The sequence below is a fragment of the Chrysemys picta genome, chromosome 2, assembly GCF_011386835.1.
Source record: "Chrysemys picta bellii isolate R12L10 chromosome 2, ASM1138683v2, whole genome shotgun sequence".
NCBI classification, from domain to species: domain Eukaryota; kingdom Metazoa; phylum Chordata; order Testudines; family Emydidae; genus Chrysemys; species Chrysemys picta.
Genome location: NC_088792.1, coordinates 37,452,788 through 37,472,270, shown reverse-complemented (window position 1 = coordinate 37,472,270; position 19,483 = coordinate 37,452,788). Strand labels below are relative to the sequence as shown.

General features: G+C 46.8%; 1 protein-coding gene across 21 annotated transcripts in view; it reads left to right on the top strand.

The window, feature by feature from the left end:
* The first annotated feature begins 3,306 nt into the window (after positions 1-3,306).
* KIAA1217 (KIAA1217 ortholog) overlaps positions 3,307-19,483 on the top strand; it is a 517,243-nt gene continuing 501,066 nt past the window's right edge. For 18 of the 21 annotated variants that reach the window (XR_256476.4, XR_256475.4, XR_010599123.1 and 15 more), the window contains exon 1: positions 3,316-3,569. Coding sequence is in view for 15 of the 21 variants with exons in the window: in XM_008162848.4 (XP_008161070.2) it covers positions 3,473-3,569 (97 nt within the window). In the remaining 6 variants the exon portion in view is untranslated. Of the gene's footprint in view, positions 3,570-3,858; positions 4,177-19,483 lie in introns of those variants that run through there. The other 3 variants (XM_065586890.1, XM_065586883.1, XM_065586886.1) reach the window with 3 other exon arrangements.

The window sequence follows — 19,483 nt, the reverse complement described above, 5'->3', positions numbered from 1 at the left end:
TAGGAGGGGGTGCAGGGGGATGAGGGCTGGGGCTGAGGGGTTCATGATGCAGGAGAGGGCTCAGGGATGGGGCAGAGGATTAGGGTGCAGGGGATGAGGGGTTCATGATGCAGGAGAGGGCTCAGGGCTGGGGCAGAGGATTAGGATGCAGGGGGATGAGGGCTGGAGATGAGGGGTTTGGGGCGTTGGAGAGGCTCAGGGCTAGGGTGGAAGGGCAGGGTAAGGGCAGCCTGCCTTGCCATTAGTGGATGGGGGGCACTAGGACCCTGAGGCAGACTCTGGCAGCACAAGCAGGCATGGGAGAGGTGGGGGGGACGTGCGGAGGGGGGGTGCAGGTGGAGGCCAGGGACCCATCCAACCCTCCCCCTGCACCCTGACTGCCCCCTGGGACTCCCCTTACCATGCCCATGCCGGTCAGATGCTGGCTTCACACGCTGCCGGGCTGCAGGCAGCAGGGGGGGAGCAGGGGAGGGGCTCTGGCTGCTGGAGGCCAATGGCAGCGGCGCAATCAGGCCCAGCCGCCCAGTCACCACACTACACTCTCCATGGAAGGGAGGGAGAGGAGGGGGGAAAATCCCGGACCTTTTACCCTTGTTACTAATTCCTCCCGGACGGCCATTTAGAGACGCAAAAGTCGGACGTGTCCGGGGAAATATGGACGGATGGTAACCCTACTAGAGTGTCCAGTTTGTTGAGAGATATTTGTTGGTAGGAGGCAGAGGGTGTCTATTAGGATGGAAGGCAGAGTTTCTAGCTGTCCTCATTTTAGAACATGAGCTGTGTCTGTAAATTTTTAAAAGAACCTGCCACTCTAATATTAGGGATTTAAAATATTTCCTATCTTCCCTCTACCCACCAATGCCCCTTCATCCCTCAAAGCTCAATTAGTACTTACAACATTTTTAGCTCCTGCAGGAGATATTGCTGGTTTTGAAAAAATCTATATTCAATATGGTATTATTTGGGCCATGGGCAATGTCAAGGGGCTTTTAAAAAACAAAGGGGGAAAAAGTAATGGGGAGAATTTACTTTACCCCTTAACATTCAGTTTTTCCAGGTAAGGGTAAATATTGATTTTTAAAAAAACAGAGTAAACAAACTTGTGTTTGCAGTATTTTCTATGGGCTTATGCAGGTAAAATTAATCCAGGATCCTATACTATTCCAGCACTCTTTGTTTAGTGTGATTCCTGCTTAAGGTGTTTTTCAGAACTTTGAGTTACTCATAGAAGTTCTTATTCTGCAAACATTTATGTATATGCTTCATTTTACTTCTGTGAGTAGGTCCCTTGAAGAAGATGGCCATGTCTACACTGGGAAAATACAGTGTGTTAGAAACCATATTAATTAACTGGTTCAAATTAACATAATACTATTCTGCCCTTAGTGTAGACAAGGACAGTAATATTTAAAAATGTTATTATCAAAAGTGCAATCAGGGGCAGACTTACTTAAATATGTTAGCTTGTCATGGTGATCATGAATTGTGGCTATCTGCAAAAGGTGATACATTATTTAATATTCTGTTAATAAAAAGGTGTTCTAACATGATATATTTACCCATGCAGACACTGCCAATGGAATTAAGATTAAACATGTGCATAACTGCTTGAGGGATCCAGGCCTTAGAACTGACATGGCTGAAGTACTCAGTGTAGCTTTAATTAGTTAACATGATATTTAAGAGATTAATTTTTTATATTTTAAAGATTAGTTGAGTGACTTACAAACCAGTGGGGGTAATCAAAGTATTGGTAGGCAGCAGCAGCAGCATACAATGAAACCAGCAAGAACATTTTTCAGAAAAATTCAAGGGGGCTTCTAGGTGCCTGCAGAGCTTGTAATTGCGGAAGGAAATTGACAGGCTGCTTCTGCTCTGATGCTGCACATTTTTAGGACTCAAATGATGCCTCCTTTACCTTTCTATCATTAACTTGCCCATAGAATAACACGTGATCCCAGGCGATAACGAAGGGCAAGGCTCAGCAACTACTGAAAGATAAGAGGCACAGAAGACAAGAATGTTAGGAAAATGGGAACTACGATATTACCTGATCCTGCATTCCCTACTTAGCCAGATGGCCCTTTCCAGCCAGGGGGACGTAGCTTCCGAGGACTCTGCATGTGGCATCACAAGACTGTTCCGAAACAACAAGGGGAAAAAAGGGGAGTGGCAAGTGCCAACTTTAATGACTCAAGTGCCTTCAACATCATCACCGTCCGGCCTTTCGAATACTGTCCAGTGGGCGGGGGGGCATCCCGAAGGGCTTGGTTTTGTTTCGGAAGGAGTCTCCGTGAGGCACTCTAGATATGTAAACGCACATGCACTAAACCCCACCAAACGAACCCAGTGTACTGGGTCGCACGAGAAGGTTAACAGAATGGAAAATACAAACAGTGGTCACTCGGCGAGAAGGCAGGAAAGGTCTCTCCCTCTCTTCCCCCCCAAAACAGACAAACCTCAGACCAAATACCCCCCCCCCCACCGTATCTGTTCACAACGGGCAGCGAAGGCCGAGTCTCTTTACGGCCCTTTAAACTTCTATCCCTTAAAGTACGTATCTGCTCAGAGACTGTCTTTTCAGGGTGAAAGCTGGTGCTGTCAGAGGCTCCACGTCTGTGAGACTTTCCATATGAGCTGCTGGCTGCCCCCGGTCACCCGACCCCTGTGGGAGCCAAAGGTTTGAAATGTTCTGGGCTTTTTCTGTTCCCAGAGAACCTGGTCGGGCCCGGCGGGGGCCCCGATCCTGCGAGGGCTGAGCGAGAGACTGGGGGCTGAGAGCGCGGGGCGGGCAGGGCCCCTGGTTACTTGCAGCGGCTGCGAACGATCTCACACCTGAGATTTCGGGGGCAGCCGCTGATACAGACGCAGTCCGTTGTGCGCCGGCTTAGCGTCCCAAGACGCACCTTGGAGGGAACGAGCCCCAGCTCCTCACCCGCGCGCGAAGCGGGACCTGCACGGGGCGTCAGCCCCCCACGCAGCGCTCCCCTGACAGGGGCTCGGAATCCCCACACCAAGGCCAGTGCCCGCGGCCCCCCGAGCCAGCACCCCGGCTCCTGCAGCGGCAGCTCCCCCCGCGGTGAGGGTGGGGATGGCGGTGACGCAATGACTGCAGTCCCGGGGAGAGCTGCGGAGCGGCCCGGGCGAGCGGAGTGCGCGCCCCGGCGAGCGGGAGAAGGAGGGGCGGCCGGGGCTTCCTCCAGCCGGGGCGCTCGCCACTCGGCCCCTCCCGCCGCGCCGCAGCGCTGCCTGCCGGGAGGGCTCCGCGCCGCTCCTGCCTGCAGGTGAATTGAAAGTCGTCAGTCGGCTGGGAGAGAGGGACGCGGGCTGCCGGGCTTGCTGCAGACCTGGCACCGGCTGGGGCAGGCGGAGCGCACAGCCCGCTCCCAGCAGGGCGCTCCCCTCCTCGGCTCAGCGCCGCCGCCCCCTACAGTGGCGCACCCTGAGCCGGAGCCGCTCCGCTGCCCGGGGCATGTCTACAGCGCAGGGAGTCCCGCTAGCCAGAGTGCAGCCGCCGCCCGCCCAGAGGCTCGCCAGCGTGGTAGGGGGAGGCAGCCGCGAGCCGCCAAGTAAGTGGCCGCGAAAGTTTGCGCTTGGTTCCCCTCCCCGTTCCTCACATCCCCGGGGCTGGTGGGTCGGGAGCAGGGGCTGGCGGGAGGGGGAAGAGCATCACCCGCCCCGGCAGAGCGCGGTGTGAGGGGCTAGCCAGGAGAGTGTCCCCTCCCCCGGACCCAGCAGTGAGGGGAGTCCCTAGGGCAGGTGACCTTGGGGCGCTCCCGGTCTGGGTCTGGGGCCAGGCGAGCCCCGCATGGGCGTCTCTCCGCCGAGCTCGCTAGGTTGGCTTGGCGCGTGTGCGGGAGTCCGCTCAGTGTGGGGCAGCTGTCTTGGCCAAGCCCTTTAGCAGGGGCTCCAACCCCAGAAAGTCCCCGCTGGGCGGCTCCTGTGTCCCGGGCGCCGGGATTTCAGCCTCTGCCTGCGGCTTAGTGGTGCTGTTAAGTTGACCAAACTTCTGAGGGGAAAACTTCAAAGCTCGTGTGCTCGCTAGTTGGCTGCTGCTGCTACTTGCCCCACGGATAAGTGCTGAGATCCGCAGGGGACCCCGCTGCCGCCGCAGGGGGCTAGGGCAGCCTGCTTTCCCCAGCTGGCTCCCTGACTGAGGAAGGAGACGAGTGAGTGGTAGGAAATGTAGCCTTTCGTTATAACCAGGCTTTTGGAGAAAGAGTTAATTAGTTACCCATGAGAATTGAAAACGATTTAGTCATTGTGGTTAGGCTTAGATCAGGCTGTTCCTGAGAACTGAAGAGTCAGGCTACTTTTTACATGCACGCAAGCTTAAATGGTTTTCCTCCTTTGTAAAAGTAGATTGACTGCGGATAAATCTTAAATGTTGCAAAAAATGACAATAATTTTCCAACTACATGTAAAGAAGGAGGTTGTATTGCATACATTGACCATCGTTGGAAGGCTTTGGAATCATAACTTCTGCGTTTTATAAAATATTCTTTTCATATATACATAAGGAACAAACTTCATTTTGAAATTCAGAGGCACTCTCAGAATAGTGAGCAGGGCTTTTTTTCAATAACCCCAGGATTTGATCGCTTCAAGCCTTGACTAGATGGTTGTTTGGTATTTAGTTTCTTTGAGCGAAGAAAAGTCTTTAGGTAGTGTGCAGATTTATGAGTGGCTGTCTCTCTGTATAGGCAGAGGTAGGGTCTTCTACTACTAACTGCTAACATTTAACTGAATCTTCTGCTGCTCCCATTGAAGTTAATGAGAGTTTTGCCATTAACATGAATGGAAGCAGAATTGGGCCCTTCTTTGTGTGGTACAGTTTATTTGTGATTCATAGTCATGGATATGGGTGGTGCTACATAATTTTAAAATTTACTTTTCAAGTTTAAATTTCATGTTCTCAACTTCGTCTTTGTATGGGTGGGTGTGTGGGTATTTAAAGAATCAACTCTTGTTTTCTTGCACTTTTTCCTTCATAGTTAAACATATACACTCCAAAAATAATACTAGTTTTGAATGCTGTACAGAAGCACTGCATATTGTGCAGATTAATTACTGGATGATTACTCTCATATCTGAGGACATTCAAGAGGTTCACTGTTTCCTCACCTCAGGTATACTTACTCAGTATTCATATTTGCATTAGCAAAAGTGTAGTGAGAATAGTAGTCAAAATAAAAACATTGAACAATATGAGACATCTAGGGACAAGAATCAAAACCACATTATTTGTCATTCTTCTGACCTCATGAACCATGCAAAATAAAATACAGTGACTGTTATTCTACCACATAGAATTGAGTATTATCTTTGTTCTCTGACCAAACCATGTCTTTAAGAACCACATTTTTATATCCAGTGACCAAGCTAGGGAACACTGGCTAAATACTGTAACTTTTTATACTCTGAGTTTATCAAGAAAGTAGAACTTAATAAAAAATAATTACAGATTTAGTTTACCTTCATTTTATGATCTCTGAGTAAGTATGATCCTCAAGAGGAGTCCTAATATAGACCCTGATCCTGCAAAGATTTATGTATGTGCACAACTGTACTCCTGAAACTAGTCTCATTGTATCTGTGCTTACATATTAAGATTAAGCACCTGTATAAGTCTCTTCAGGATTGGGACATGTTGGGTCTGATCCTGCATTCTCTATATACCCGAACTATTGAAATGAATGGGCCCAAAGTTTGTATACATTATGTTAGATCACTATTAAAGCTCCTGGTTTTCTGCCAAACTTTACCAGCAGATCATTACCAATTATAGGAGGAGGCTTGCCACTGAGTATTTTTAATGCCACTATGCCTGAAAATATGTCCTGACTTTGCATTGCTGATGAATTATTTAAAAACTGTTTTGCTAATTTGCTGTACATTTAAACTGGCTACATGTTCTAGACGATTTCAAATTACAATCCAGACAGTCTTCAAGCAAAAGTAGTAGATGTTAGAATTTTTTCAGTTTTCCAGCATGTCAGTGGGTCTTTGCCATTATATGTATTATGTATTTCCATAGGCGTGCGCAGCACATTTCATTAGGGTGTGCACCCAGGGAGTCCTGCCCTAGCCCTGCCCCCGCTGTGACCCCATCCACTCCCTCCTACTTCCTGCCCCCTGACTGCCCCCCTCAGAACCCTCAACCCACCCCCCCGCTCCTTGTCCCCTGACTACCCCCTCCTGGGACCCCTGCCCCTAACTGCCCCCCAGGACCCCACCCCCTATCTAAGCCTCCCTGCTCCTTGTCCCCTGACTGCCCTCCTAGAATCCTACCCCCTACCTGTCCCCTGACTGCCCCGACCCTTATCCACATCCCCACCCCCAGACAGGTCCCCAGTACTCCCACACCCATCCAACCGCTCCCCACCCCCTGACAGGACCCCCAGAACTCCCGACTCATCCAACCCCCCCCCAGCTCCTTGTCCCCTGACCACCTCCTCCAGAGACTCCCCCCACCCTAACTGTCCCCCCAGGATCCTCCTTGCTCCCTGTCCCCTGACTGCCCTGACCCCTATCCACCCCCGTCCCCTGACAGACTCCGGGACTCCCATGCCCCATCCAACCCCCCTGCTCCCTGACTGCCCCCTGTAGACACCCCCACCCCTAACCACCCCCCCAGGATCCCACCCCCTATCCAACCCACCCTGCTCCCTGTCCCCTGACTGCCCCCACCCCTTATCCAACCTCCCCCCCTGGCCACGGACTATCATGAGGCTCCTAGCAGCATGTTTTGCTCCGCGCAGAGCCAGACACACTGCCCCACGCATGGGTGGCAGGTTTGTAGAAATTTTGGTGGTGCCCAGAACCCGCCCCCCCCCAACTCCGCCCCCCACCTGCCTAAGGCTCTGGGATGGAGTTTGGGTGGGGGAGGAGGTCTGGGGTGCAGGCTCTGGGATGGAGTTTGGGTGCTGGGTGCAGGCTCTGGGCTGGGGGTGGGGCCGTAGGAGGGGGTGAGGGGTGCATGCTCTGGGAGGGAGTTTGGGGGCAGGAGGGGTGTGTGGGAAGGGGGAGGGGGTGCACACTCTGGGAGGGAGTTTGGGGATAGGAGGGGGTGCAGGGGTGAGGGCTGTGGGGCTGAAGATGAGGGGTTCATGACGCAGGAGGGGGCTCAGAGCTGGGGCAGAGGATTAGGGTGCGGGGGGATGAGGGCTCTGGCTGGGGCTGAGGGGTTTGGGGCATTGGAGAGGCTCAGGGCTAGGGCGGAAGGGCAGGGTAAGGGCAGCCTGCCCTGCCATTAGGGGATGGGGGACACTAGGACCCTGGGGCAGCAGATAGCAGTTAAGCGTAGGAATGTGCTACACCGGCAGCACAAGCAGGCACAGTAGAGGTGCGCGCCACTTTCTTTGAGGCAGGGACGCGGCGGGGCAGGGGGGGAGACCCGTAGGGGGTGGCAGGCGGGGGCCGGGGCCCGCTCCAGGCAGGGCTGGGGGAGAGACCCAGCTCCAAATATTGGTGGAGCAGGGCCCCCAGCCCTGAATATTCCTGGAGCATGGCTCCGGGGAAGGGGTCGGCGGCCTGCTGCGCCGGGAGAGTGGAGCCATTTGCCCACCCCTGCATTAAGGTGTGCCTGGGCACACCTGGCACACCCCATGCACACGCCTATGCGTATTTCTCTTAATCCTTTTCTCTTTGTAAAATAGGTATTTTTCTGAAAAGCAAGCTTGCTTTTACTGTCCCTCACCTGAAATCATAACATTCTGTTTATTACTTTACAATAAGTTGCTGTGTTATGTCACAAACATGACTAATTATGACTTTAGGATTAAGCAGTAGGAACAGATGACTGCGGGAAAAATAAATCTATTTTCATGCAAATATTCCTGAGCAATTAAAGAAAAAATTATATGACATAAGTAGAATTGTTTCTACATAGAACAACTTAATTTATTTTAGTGTGAATTTAGTGCTCCTGAAACGTCCCATTTTGCCTGCCCTGGAGACTGAAGTCTTCTGTCCACATAACAAGCATAGCATAGGCAATGGCATTGCTAGAGGGGAGATGGTGCTTGGGCCATTGCAAACATATTCTGCTGGGAGCTAGCTCTTTCCTCTGCTGAGCACCTAATGAAGCCTCTGGTTGCAAGAAAAGGGGACAGTTCTCTGTTGTGAAGAAGCAGTGTGGTTCAGTGGACTAACCATAAAATTGAGAGCAAGAGGCTCTACTTGCTCTACTTCTAGTTCTGACCCTGAGTCTGGTTGTTCTTGGTTAAGTGACCACCTTTCTTCTTCTCTACAGTACATTGGGGCCCCAGTTTTCTGGGTACTATATGCATACACAAGGCTGTTATGGGGATAAATACATTAAAGTTTGTGAAGTGCTTTGAGATCTTCTGATGACAAGCACTATATAAAATTATTATTATTTATTATAATACAAACATATAGAAAGAAAGAGTGCTTGTCTTGAAGAGTTTACAATCTAGGTTGATTTTCCTGTTGTAAAACAGGGATAAAACTTGCTTATTTGATAGGTGTTATGTTGGTTAATTAGTTTCCAAAACATTATATAATTTAAAAATTATTAATTATTAGTGATGTCGAAGACAATGAGGAGACAATAGAATGCAGATGGAAGCAAATAGTACCAAGAGAGTATAATACAATGAACAAAAGATTCAGGGGGACTAGAGCAATTGGGGAGAAAGGGCTTAGAACAAATGTAATGGGGGAAGAGGCCGGTGGAATGGAATACATGTTTGGGAAAGAATGAAAGGAAAGGAGAAGTTGCTTGTTGAAGGAAGGAGAGGACAGACTGTTTTCTTTGATTTCATAGACACAGGGCCGGTGCTACCATTTAGGCAAACTAGGCGGTTGCCTAGGGTGCCAAGATTTGGAGGCGCCAAAAAGCGGTGCCCCCAATTTTTTTTTACATCGTTCCTACGCCCCCTCCCCAAGCGCGTGGTCGCCACTCCACTTCTCCCGCCTCCCAGGCTTGCAGCGCTGCACGGCTCCCCAGGCCGGGGGGTGAGGAGCTGCCGGGGTGGGGGATGCCTCAGGGCAGGGGGGGAGCTGCCGCAGGGCTCCCCACCCCAGCTCACCTCTGCTACGCCCCCTTCCTGGAGCGCACCGTTACTGCTCCACTTCTCCCGCCTCCCAGGCTTCCGGCGCCAATCAGCTGTTTGGCGCTGCAAGCCTGGGAGGGGAGGAGAATTAGAGCGGGGGCAGCGTGCTCGGGGAGGAGGCGGAGCAGAGGTGAGCTGGGGTGGGGAGCTGCCGCACGGCTCCCCGGGCCGGGGGGGGTAGCTGCCACGCTGGGGCCACCTCAGGGCGGGGGGGAGGGGCGGGGAGCTGCCACAGGGCTGGGGGTGGGCGGGGATACAAGGTGGAAGTTTCGCCTAGGACGCGAAACTTCCTTGCACCGGCCCTGCATAGACATAAATTAGAAAAAATATGGTATGAAAATGTACAGAATGGGTCAGACATAGGAGAGGAGAAGGGGCTAAGCAAGAAAATGAACAATTTTAGGTTAATTAATTTAATCTAATTTGATTTGTGCTGTTATATTGTGTACTTTTCTATGAGATGTCCTTAATCTTTGCAAATGTTGGGGAATGAAATAGGAGGCTATTTTGAGCATCTGTTTATATTTACCTAGAAATATTAATCTGAATTCTGTGGTTAAAAATTGGAGCAAAAGATGTAAACTTTAAATTATTTTCAAAGAATTGGGGGGGAAAAGTTAAGCTGGAAGATGTGTAGACCCCAGCTCTGGCTGCCAGCTCCATTACTGCATCTATGAACACTGGTGATATCCCAAAGATGATAGGATAGCCCTCTTTTACATAAAATAAGTGAGTTAACTTGTTTGAAGGTGAAAGAATCATCACCCTCCATAATGCAAGTTCTGCAAATAGTTCTGTGTTCTTGGTGGACAGGATTTCAAGCTTGGGGAGGAAAATTGTATTACAGACCCACCTCAAATTTCTAACTCCAGCTCTGGTGAAAAGAGAGTTCCTTCTCTGCTAAGACTATTGCAAAGAGTGATAGCCATACCGGTTTCCTGGAAACTGAACTGAAATCATCCAAGTCATTTCACCCAGGCTTTCAGACAGCCATGAGACAGTAACTGTTTTCACTTATTAACAGCCTGGGATGAATTTGAATCCCTAACTAGAGATGAAAGCCTCTTTAACCCACTATGAGCCATCCACTCTCCTTAAACAGAACATTTTCAGTTTTCCAAGAGGCATCAGTGGTTCTTTAATTATGCAGAAAATAAATTACCTTTTCTTAAACGTGTTGTACTTTGATAACAGGAAATGGTGCTCTGATGACTTCAGCAACTATGAACATCCCTCTAACCGAACAAAAGTTAATATCCTAGGCCTTGATCCTATATAGACTTACAAACATGCTTAACTTTGAGCATACGTGTTAGTCTTTGCAGGATCTGGGTCTTAGGGCTCTGCAGGTGTCTAGTGAAAACCTGTAATGTTTTCTATTCAGCATGGGGTGAATTGAGCAGCTAGGATTTGTTTGAATTATTTTGTGTAGTTCACAGAATGCAGAAGTTAACTGTTAAAAAATCTATGTATTTAATTTTTTTTAATGAAATATTAGCTTAAGTGTCATAGCTTTTTCATATAATGTGACCTGTGAAAAGGTCACCTGCCCTATGAAAAGCTCTTATTTGGATTGCTCTCTAATGAAGCTTATGTTTTTCTAAAATCATATTCTCTGTTGTGTTTATTTACCTAGCGCCAGAAACTACTGTCATCCTGGAGCTGCAACTCCCACTGATGTAAATACAAGTGGTACAGCATACAAATTCAGGGCAACATGTAGTTCTTACTGATTTTAGGGCCAGCTGTTACTTTTCCCAGGCTCCTACTCTGAGATCCATATGTCAGTCTTCCCTTTCTGAACACAAGGGGTGAAATCCTGGCCCAATGAAGTCAGTGTGTTGCCATTGACTTCAAGAGGGGGAGGCATAATTTCACCCAAGGGGTAGCTGCCTCCATGGCACCGTCCCCTATCTCCTTGGACCCTGTGGGGGTCATGTGAGGGTTGGGGCTCTGTGTGTGGGACAGGCCTGGAGGGGGCAACCTGGCACATGTATTATCTTCCTACTAACCGTGTGGAGAATATGCTTAAAATATGATGCAGCTTGAATTGTGTGTGTATCAGTTTTAAGCAAAAACCCCTCACTCTGAGGATCTCTCTACTTATAGAGATTCTAGGAGAGAATTATGGGTTACAAGAATGTCAGCACAGCTCCATAGGATCCTTGTTGTCACAGCATGCAGACAGGAGCCATTGGGAACACACAGGGCCACCCCATATATGGTGAGCATGAGAGGGATGAACAATTATATATATTTTCACAAAGTAACATATGGAAGGTAAGGATGTGTGTTGCAGAGTGATCTTTTTTTTTATATGAGCATTGGGGGGATAGTACTGTTGAATTAAGTGAACATATTAAAGAGAGTATCATGATGGCAGTGGGATAAGGCATGGGGGTTGGTATTGTGTTGTGTGAATGTTGCTTACATTTGTGATATTTTTGTTTTTTAGTGCGTGTGTGTGTGTGAGAGGTGGGGAGGAGAGAGAAAAATATGAAATACACTTTAGCAATTTTAACACTAAGCTAACAAAGTTTTGTGGGTTTTATAATGTTAGAATTTACAGGAGTTCATGCAATTTTATCAATAGGGACCTGTGTATAATCGGGTGAATCAACACCATAAATGGCCACATAATCTATCTTTTTGCTAAGATGCCATATAAATCTGTGCTGCATAAATTTACAGAAGTTGACATTCTGCTGTCACTTTTCCTCTCCTCACCTTGTCTGCCTTCTACTTTGCCTTTTGCATTTCTGGTTTTTCTGTGTTTCCCCACATAGGGGAGCTCAGTAAGTTTCCTGTGTCTATTTCCATGCTACTGCCCTTTAAAGGACAGTACAAGAGGACAGCCAGAGGGAGATTCTTTCTGACACAGTGAAGCAAAGATAAAGTAAACTGGCCCAATGGCTCTTTTCTCATTGGAAGGCAGGCACAAAGAAGTGAAGCACTTTTGTGGGGCTTCACTGTTCCTCACTGTGTACCTGTGAAGGAGTAAAGCCCTGCTCTTACTGTATATAGCTTTGGATAGCGCAGCATAGGAGCCCCTTGCTCTGCAAAAATCATGTTCTGATATTATGTAGCTCAGGAGCTCTGGACAGTAGTGCCTCTTTCAAGCCTTCCTTTCCAGACACAGTATTGCAGCTCTTCTGACCCTCATGCTGATGCCTGTCCCACCTTGCTGTTCCCATGGCTGAACATGCAATTCAGACGGGCTCCTCTCCTATGGAACTCCTGACACAGGGAGCAGAGGTATTCCTCTACTATAGTGCAAATAAATAACATGCGTTAATTTGTGATGCATTTTTAGACTTTCAGTAACATTGAAGGTTATTGAATAAGTTAATGCTTGATTAACATGGCCACATAATTCCCTATTTGCCCTAGAATTCATTGGAGTTGTACTGCATAAATCAAGAGTCTCGCTGCATAATTTAGGTCTAATGTGCAGAAAAGTACAGCACTTATTAATTGCTCTAGAAACTAATGAATTGTGCACAGCATCTGGGTCGAACAGTGCTCTTAATAGTGAAATGCAGTAGAGCAGGTTTTTTATCATTGATACAGTAACTACTTCCTGATTTTTAAAAGCTTTTGCCTACATGTTACACAAAATAGCAAAAGCATTTATCCTTCAGAAATAGAACAGAACCTTGTACGAGTGTGTTGAAGTTTGGCATTGGGTACTTTTGTGTGTGTGTGTGGGGGGGGGGGGAATCTAAATTTCTACATGGTTTCCTTGAGACTACATACAGCAGAAAACATGCAGGCTGTCAAGCTAAGATTAAATGTAATATCACTTCAGTAAGTGATGCACCTTCTTTTGGAAGGCCTGTGTTCTGTCTGGTAAGAGGATGGACTCTGATTTAATAGGTCTTTTCCATCTCTAACTAGTATAAACCCTGTCTGGATATTACTTTGTAACTTACAGTATGTTATGAAAGGTCATGCAGAATTAGCTGTCACATTATGTCAGAATCAGCAGAGATGGATTACATATATACTTTAGTTAGTCCAGTGGTATACAATTACTATTTTGGTTGTATCTATTTATTGTAGCTATAGTTGGGAAAAATTGGTTTGTTTAGAAAAACTACAGCTGTTTTGTTTTTAAATATGTAATGGTTATATTGATTACAATGATAATACATTTTAATCATAGAAATGTAGGGCTGGAAGAGACTTCGATAGGTCATCAAGACCAAGTCCCTGCACTGGACAGGATCAAATAAATCCATCCTAGACCATCCCTGAGAGGTGTTTGTCCAACCTGTTCGTAAAACCTCCAGTGCTGGGGATTCCACAACCTCCCTTGGAGGCCCATTCCAGAGTGTAACTACCCTTGTAGTTAGAAAGTTCTTCCTAATATCTAACCTAAATTTCCCTTGTTGCAGACTAAGCCCATTGCTGCTTGTCCTACATTCAGTGGACATTGAGAATAATTGATAGGTTATATTAAACATACAGTATCTTGTTACTTTGAAAGAGTTCACTTTTTTTAGGATAATTATAGTATATTATTACAATACCACTATATCAAAAGTTGGAGAACGCCCCCAAGAATCATAAATTATTTGCATTAGTTTTAATGAAAGCTCTGTTCATGGTGAGGTCATCAGGAACAACTGTCTCTGGAAGATTCATATATGGTGGCAAGGTCAACAAGGAGACATAATTGGCTAAGAGCTATATTTTCTTTCCAGTCTGCACTTGCCAATAGGGCAAGGTCCTGGCCAAATCTTTCAAGCGAATACAAAAATCAGCAGGGGCCAAGAGCAGCAGATATAAATAGCTGATATGGAACTAAAGTTCAGCTGTTATGTAGTAGATAGGTAAAGGCAACATTGTTTCCATACTTCTGAGACTTGCAAAGAGTCACAATCTTTTCATTTAGCAAAGTTAATGTTTATCACAAAACAACAAAATTGAGCCTACAGTTTTGTGGTTTTGCACAGAGCTGTAATTTTGCAAACACATATGCCTGTTATGTCCACTAAACATTTTTGTGGCCTGTGACCTGGTGGCTGTCCAGTAGAATCTGCTCAGTATTTTGTTTGGGGTTAGACAAAGGTTTAGTGAAGACAAAGAGTATTTTACATTGTGCCAGATTAGTTTCCAAACTTTACTATCCTCCTCTTCAGTTTTCATTTCATAGAAAACGGTAAGGTGTTAACGGAATCTAGCTACATGCCAATATGATATTCACTTTTAAAGTTATTTAGGTTACCCCCTACCTCCAACAATGATACACATTATGGTTCAACTTGAAACTTTAATTTTGTTCCTTTAAAGTTTCCATAATTGTTTGTTCATGGAGTCAACCTTTATTATTATTTATTTAAGTATAAATAGTAGCTCCCATATGCCTTAATTGAGCTCAGGACCCCATTGCTGTTGGTGCTGTACAAATTCGAGACATAATTCCTGGCTCTTAGGCTGTCTTAGGGTTGCCAGGAGTCTGGTTTTCAACTGGAATGCCCAGTCGAAAAGGGACCCTGGCGGCTCTAGTCAGCACAACTCATCGGGCTGTTAAAAGTCCGGTTGGCAACGCAGCAGGGCTAAGGCAGGCTCCCTGCCTACTGTGGCTCCACGTGGCCCCAGAAGCAGCGGCATGTCCCACCTCCAGCTAGGTGTAGAGGCAGTCGGGGGCTCCGTGCATGGCCCCCACCCTAAGTGCCGGCTCCACAGCTCCTATTGGCTGGGAACCCCTGCTAATGGGAGCTGCCGGGGTGGTGCCTGCAGATGGGGCAGCGTGCAGAGCTGCCTGGCTACACCTCCGCCTACGAGCCGGAGGGAGAACATCCTGCTGCTTCCGGGAGCCACCTGAGGTAAATGCTGCCCAGAGTCCTCACCCCCTCCTGTACCCCTACCCCAGCCCAGAGCACCCTCCTGCACCCCAAACCGCTCATCCTTGGCCCCACACAATAGCCCACACCTCCAGCTGGAACCTTCACCCACCTCTGCCCCAACCCAGAGCCCCCTTCCACACTTCAAACCCCTTGGCCCCAGCCTGGAGCCCCTTCCTGCACCCCAAACCCCTCATTCCCGGCTCCATACGAGAGTTCACACTGCCAGCCAGAGCCCTCACCCCCCCCACCCAACCCCATAGCCCCCTCCTACACCCAAACCCCTCATCCCTGGCATTACTCAAGAGCCTGCATCCCCAGCCGGAGCCCTCACCCCCTGCCTCATCCCAACCCCCTACCCCAGGCCCAGTGAAAATGAGTGAGTGAGCGATGGTGGGGGAGAGCGAGCGACTGGGGGGTGGGGGTTGGCGTGAGGCCTCAGAGAAGCGGCAGGGCTAGGGTGTTCGGTTTTCTGCAGTCAGAAAGTTGGCAACCCTACTGTGCCTACATTAGAATTTCTCTGAATTTCCCACTGTTGCTACCACTAATGAAGCTTCACTACTAGTAGTAACAGTGTGAACAGTAGTATACCTGCACAAAGCAGGTAGATGACGTGGCTTTTAAAATGCCTGTGATCGCCAGTTGTCTATGCTAGCGCTCCTGCTACTGCTACTATTGGTGGAATAGAGGCAATGGTTGGAGATTTTAAGACAAAGTCTAATGCAGACAAAGTTTGAGAGTCAGAGTCTCTTTGTACGTGTTTTACTCCTGGGGGAATTCTGCACCAAAAAATTAAAAATTCTGTGCACAATATTTTAAAATTCTGCATATTTTATTTATTAAAATAACACAATATAATCACGCCAGTTTCAATTATTTTAGTAATTTATTTAAACTACAATACAATGGATGAAGAATGGGAGTGGGGAGCATTGTAGGAAATCCCCAACTCTTCCTCTAATAGTAATGTAGCTAGTATTGACCCTTTACTTGTAGTTATTAGTCAGCAAATATATGCAACCATATGCTCAGTGTTACATCATAGGCAACTGAAGAGCAAGCAAGGGCTGGGGACTCAAACTCACAATTTATATTGGCTACTTTCTGGGGATGGTCAGGTCATTAGCAAATAGCTCATGGAGCACATTTTGATAGGAAATTTTTTCAGTCCAAAAATTTAGATCAGTTCTAATCACAAAAGCACCATAAGCATTTATAAGGCCACACTGTCCTTTACAATAAGGCTCCTTTATACCAATCTGGCAATGTAAAGGAGACTTAACATTTTTACACCTGTTCTATACTCCTGGGGGAATTCACTAAGAACAACGGGAACAATTCACTAAGCAGGCAGGTTGCTACATTGTGCTCTGTCTGAGGGGACAGAGCCTGCCCCATGCCTGCCTCCCCAGAAACACCCCAAAGCTCTGCCCCTCCATGCCAAGTGTGCCACAATAACAAGGGAGAGGAACAGAGTGTCTGTCTGTCTCTCTCACACACACACGACTGCCCAGCCATTCCATCTCTGATTTATGTCTCTAGCGGCTACTCTGGGCACCCAAACTGACCTGCCTGCACTGCTTGGGAGGGGTGTGTGGCCAGTCTTGCAGCTTTCCTTTGCTTCCCCATCAGAAGTCATTTTTCTGCGGGAAAGCCAAGAAATCTGTGGAGGCCATGAATTCTGCTCACATGCAGTGATGCAGGATTCCCCCAGCATCTACCAATGGAGTCTCACTCTGGACTGGACCCTCTGGATGCTGCTGTAATAGTATTCATATTTTTATAATGTAAATTATAGTCTGAAATAACATACTATGTTTATAAGTATATTGACATTGTAGTTCCATTGGCCTGAAACCTTCTCCAACCCTGTGAAGGGGCACAACAAAGTCAGAGGGTACTGCAACCCTGAGGCTTCAGTAGTGGGAGCAGAATGAGTACTTAACCTTAGTGGCATAGGGTAGGCATTCCACCCCATCCCTCACACAGGCCTCCCCGGTGTATGTCCTGTTTACTTGGGCTGAGTGCAGGAAGCAGGATTTGGCCTTTACAGAACACTGTGTGACTTGTGGGACTTTCACGCTCCTATTTATGAGACTGTTTCTCAGTGATCTGAGATCAACACTGTTTTCTGCATTCAAGGGAATTTTAAAGGTTACTTGGAGCAGGATCACTATGTTCGGGGCAAGAACAGCAGTCTCTTTCTTGCACTGCCTGACAGCATGTATTAGGGCTGAATAGTTGCTAGCAACTTTTAATGAATGACAGTCTAATTTTTCTAGTTTTACTGTTACATGCATTTTTATGGCTCTCATTTTAAAATTTCTGAACAGATACCTGTGAAGGGCATTGAATGAGTTTAAGATGGTTTAGAATCAGATATGTAAATGTGATTATGTAAATATTAAGACAGTAATACCATTTATCCTTTCTTTCTCCTCCATTGGTTGTTATATTTTCCATGTTACAGGAGATAATCCTGAAGGATGACATTATACTGTATTTTGGATGAAATTTTCCTTTGAATGGAAAAACTAGATTGCCCACATTTTTAACTTTCTATATGATTTCATATAAAAGATAAAAGTAGTTAATTCATGAAGGTGTGCTTTTATTCAAAAACAATTTAAAGAAAGTCTATTATAGCTATAAAGTACTTCCGTAAAAATTGCAAGTTAATTTTTTATATGTTTATATAAAGGAAGGGATGGTTACAGTATTGTCAAATGGTATTTTACTGTTGAAAGTAATTCTTCTTTACATGTTCAAAATAGATTATCTCCTAATCTCTGTGCACAATCAATATACAGATGGAGTTGCTTACAATAAGTGATATACCACACACACTCTCTCCTATTTGAAATATAAGTGGGAAGAATGATGCATAAACAGTGCTTTCATTTTTGGGTATGGGAGGAAGGGAACTACTCCTTCCTCTACTCTTTCATTTTCAGGAATTGAACATTTTAAGAGGTAAGTATTATTTCTGAGCTACTTTTGGCTACCAATCTTGTTATCACTATTAATGGGGTTACTTGAAAGAATCTCAGATACAATTTCCACCCTAAAATCAAGCAATTGACTTCTGTGATTTCATTTCTCTCCATCTTTTTCCTCACCCCACATCTGGTATTTTTGTATGTCATCTTCTCCCTTTTCCTGCTTTCCCTCCCCACATTCTAAGAACAAGCCTTTGGAATTGAACTGACACCTCATTATCTTCATGCCCCCCCCCCCTTTTTTTTTTTTGCTGTGCACAGTGTGTACTGCTAACACAGAGCACTTCCTTGTGGCCCAGCAGGAGGAGTGCAAAAAAGCATATCTATACTTAACATGGTTCTGTATGTAGCAGACAGGCCTTTTCTCTACTGGGTCAGAGGGAAATGCCCCATGTTAGCTATACACACTCAGTCAACAGCTTCCTCTTCTGACTAATGTTGGTAACTTTCACTCTTGTGGTGTTTCCCTGGTTGCTCCTGTGTACAGCATGCAGCAACATCTGTGCATTGCCCCATACATGCAGGAAGAGACAAGATGCAAGGGATGTGGTTTAATTAGGCCACAACTTTATTAATTTAACTCATCTGGGAACTATCCAGCAATAACATACAAGACAGATCATCATTTCTTCCTAATCATTTCCACCTGTGTGAATGCTGCCATCAACCCCTCCCCCCGCCCCTTTGCTCTTGGTCCCAAGCCTGTTGCTGGGATCCCACTGTCCTCCCCTTGTATGAGGGTTAAAGGGCTGGGGAAAAGGGGGTTATCTCCTCATTGTACCAGATATTAGAAGCCCCAACACCTTTGCCCAGCTTCTTGAAGGGATGCCTTCCCTGGAGTACACTTCCAATTCTAGTTTATCAGGGAATCAGACCCCCCCCCCGGGGGACACCTGACTCCTAAATTGCAAGAGTTTGAACTGTGACTACTGACTTACCCCATCAGATCCCTGAGCTGCTCTGGGGAAAACCCATTCCACCCTGTCCAATTTGGTAGTGAGGAGAAAAATTCCTTCGCAGTCCCAAAAAAGGTGATTAATGCATTGCCCACAGTGGACCAAACAACCTGGTTCCATTCTAATCCCAGGGTTGGGAGCTATACATTCACATGAGAGGGGTGGCCAGAGGGAGAGGGCTTATATACTCTCCCCTAGCTGTTCTGGGGCCAGTAGCTTACCTGAGCCCCACCAGCCAGACTACAATATCAGGTGATGGGTCCTCCTCCCACCATAGCCACCTGGGGTTGGGGGAGAGACCCTTAAGCTACCCATTCTCACTCTGGTCCAGACAAGACGAAGACCTCATGTCTTTGAGGTTGGCGATGGTGGTTCAATCTTCCTCTTTAGGAGCCTTGCTGAGAATTTTTTAAATGTGTGTGCACTTGATGGCATATGAGAAGGGAAACGTGCTGTATTGCCCAACACTAAATATATAGGGAAATTCATAGCACTTGAGAAGCTGGTGTTCTGAGTTGCAAAAGGAAGCTTAAAAATTTAGAATTGAATTTCATTTGATAATCCCTCTCATTTCTTTATTAAAGGACTTTAATTTCTGA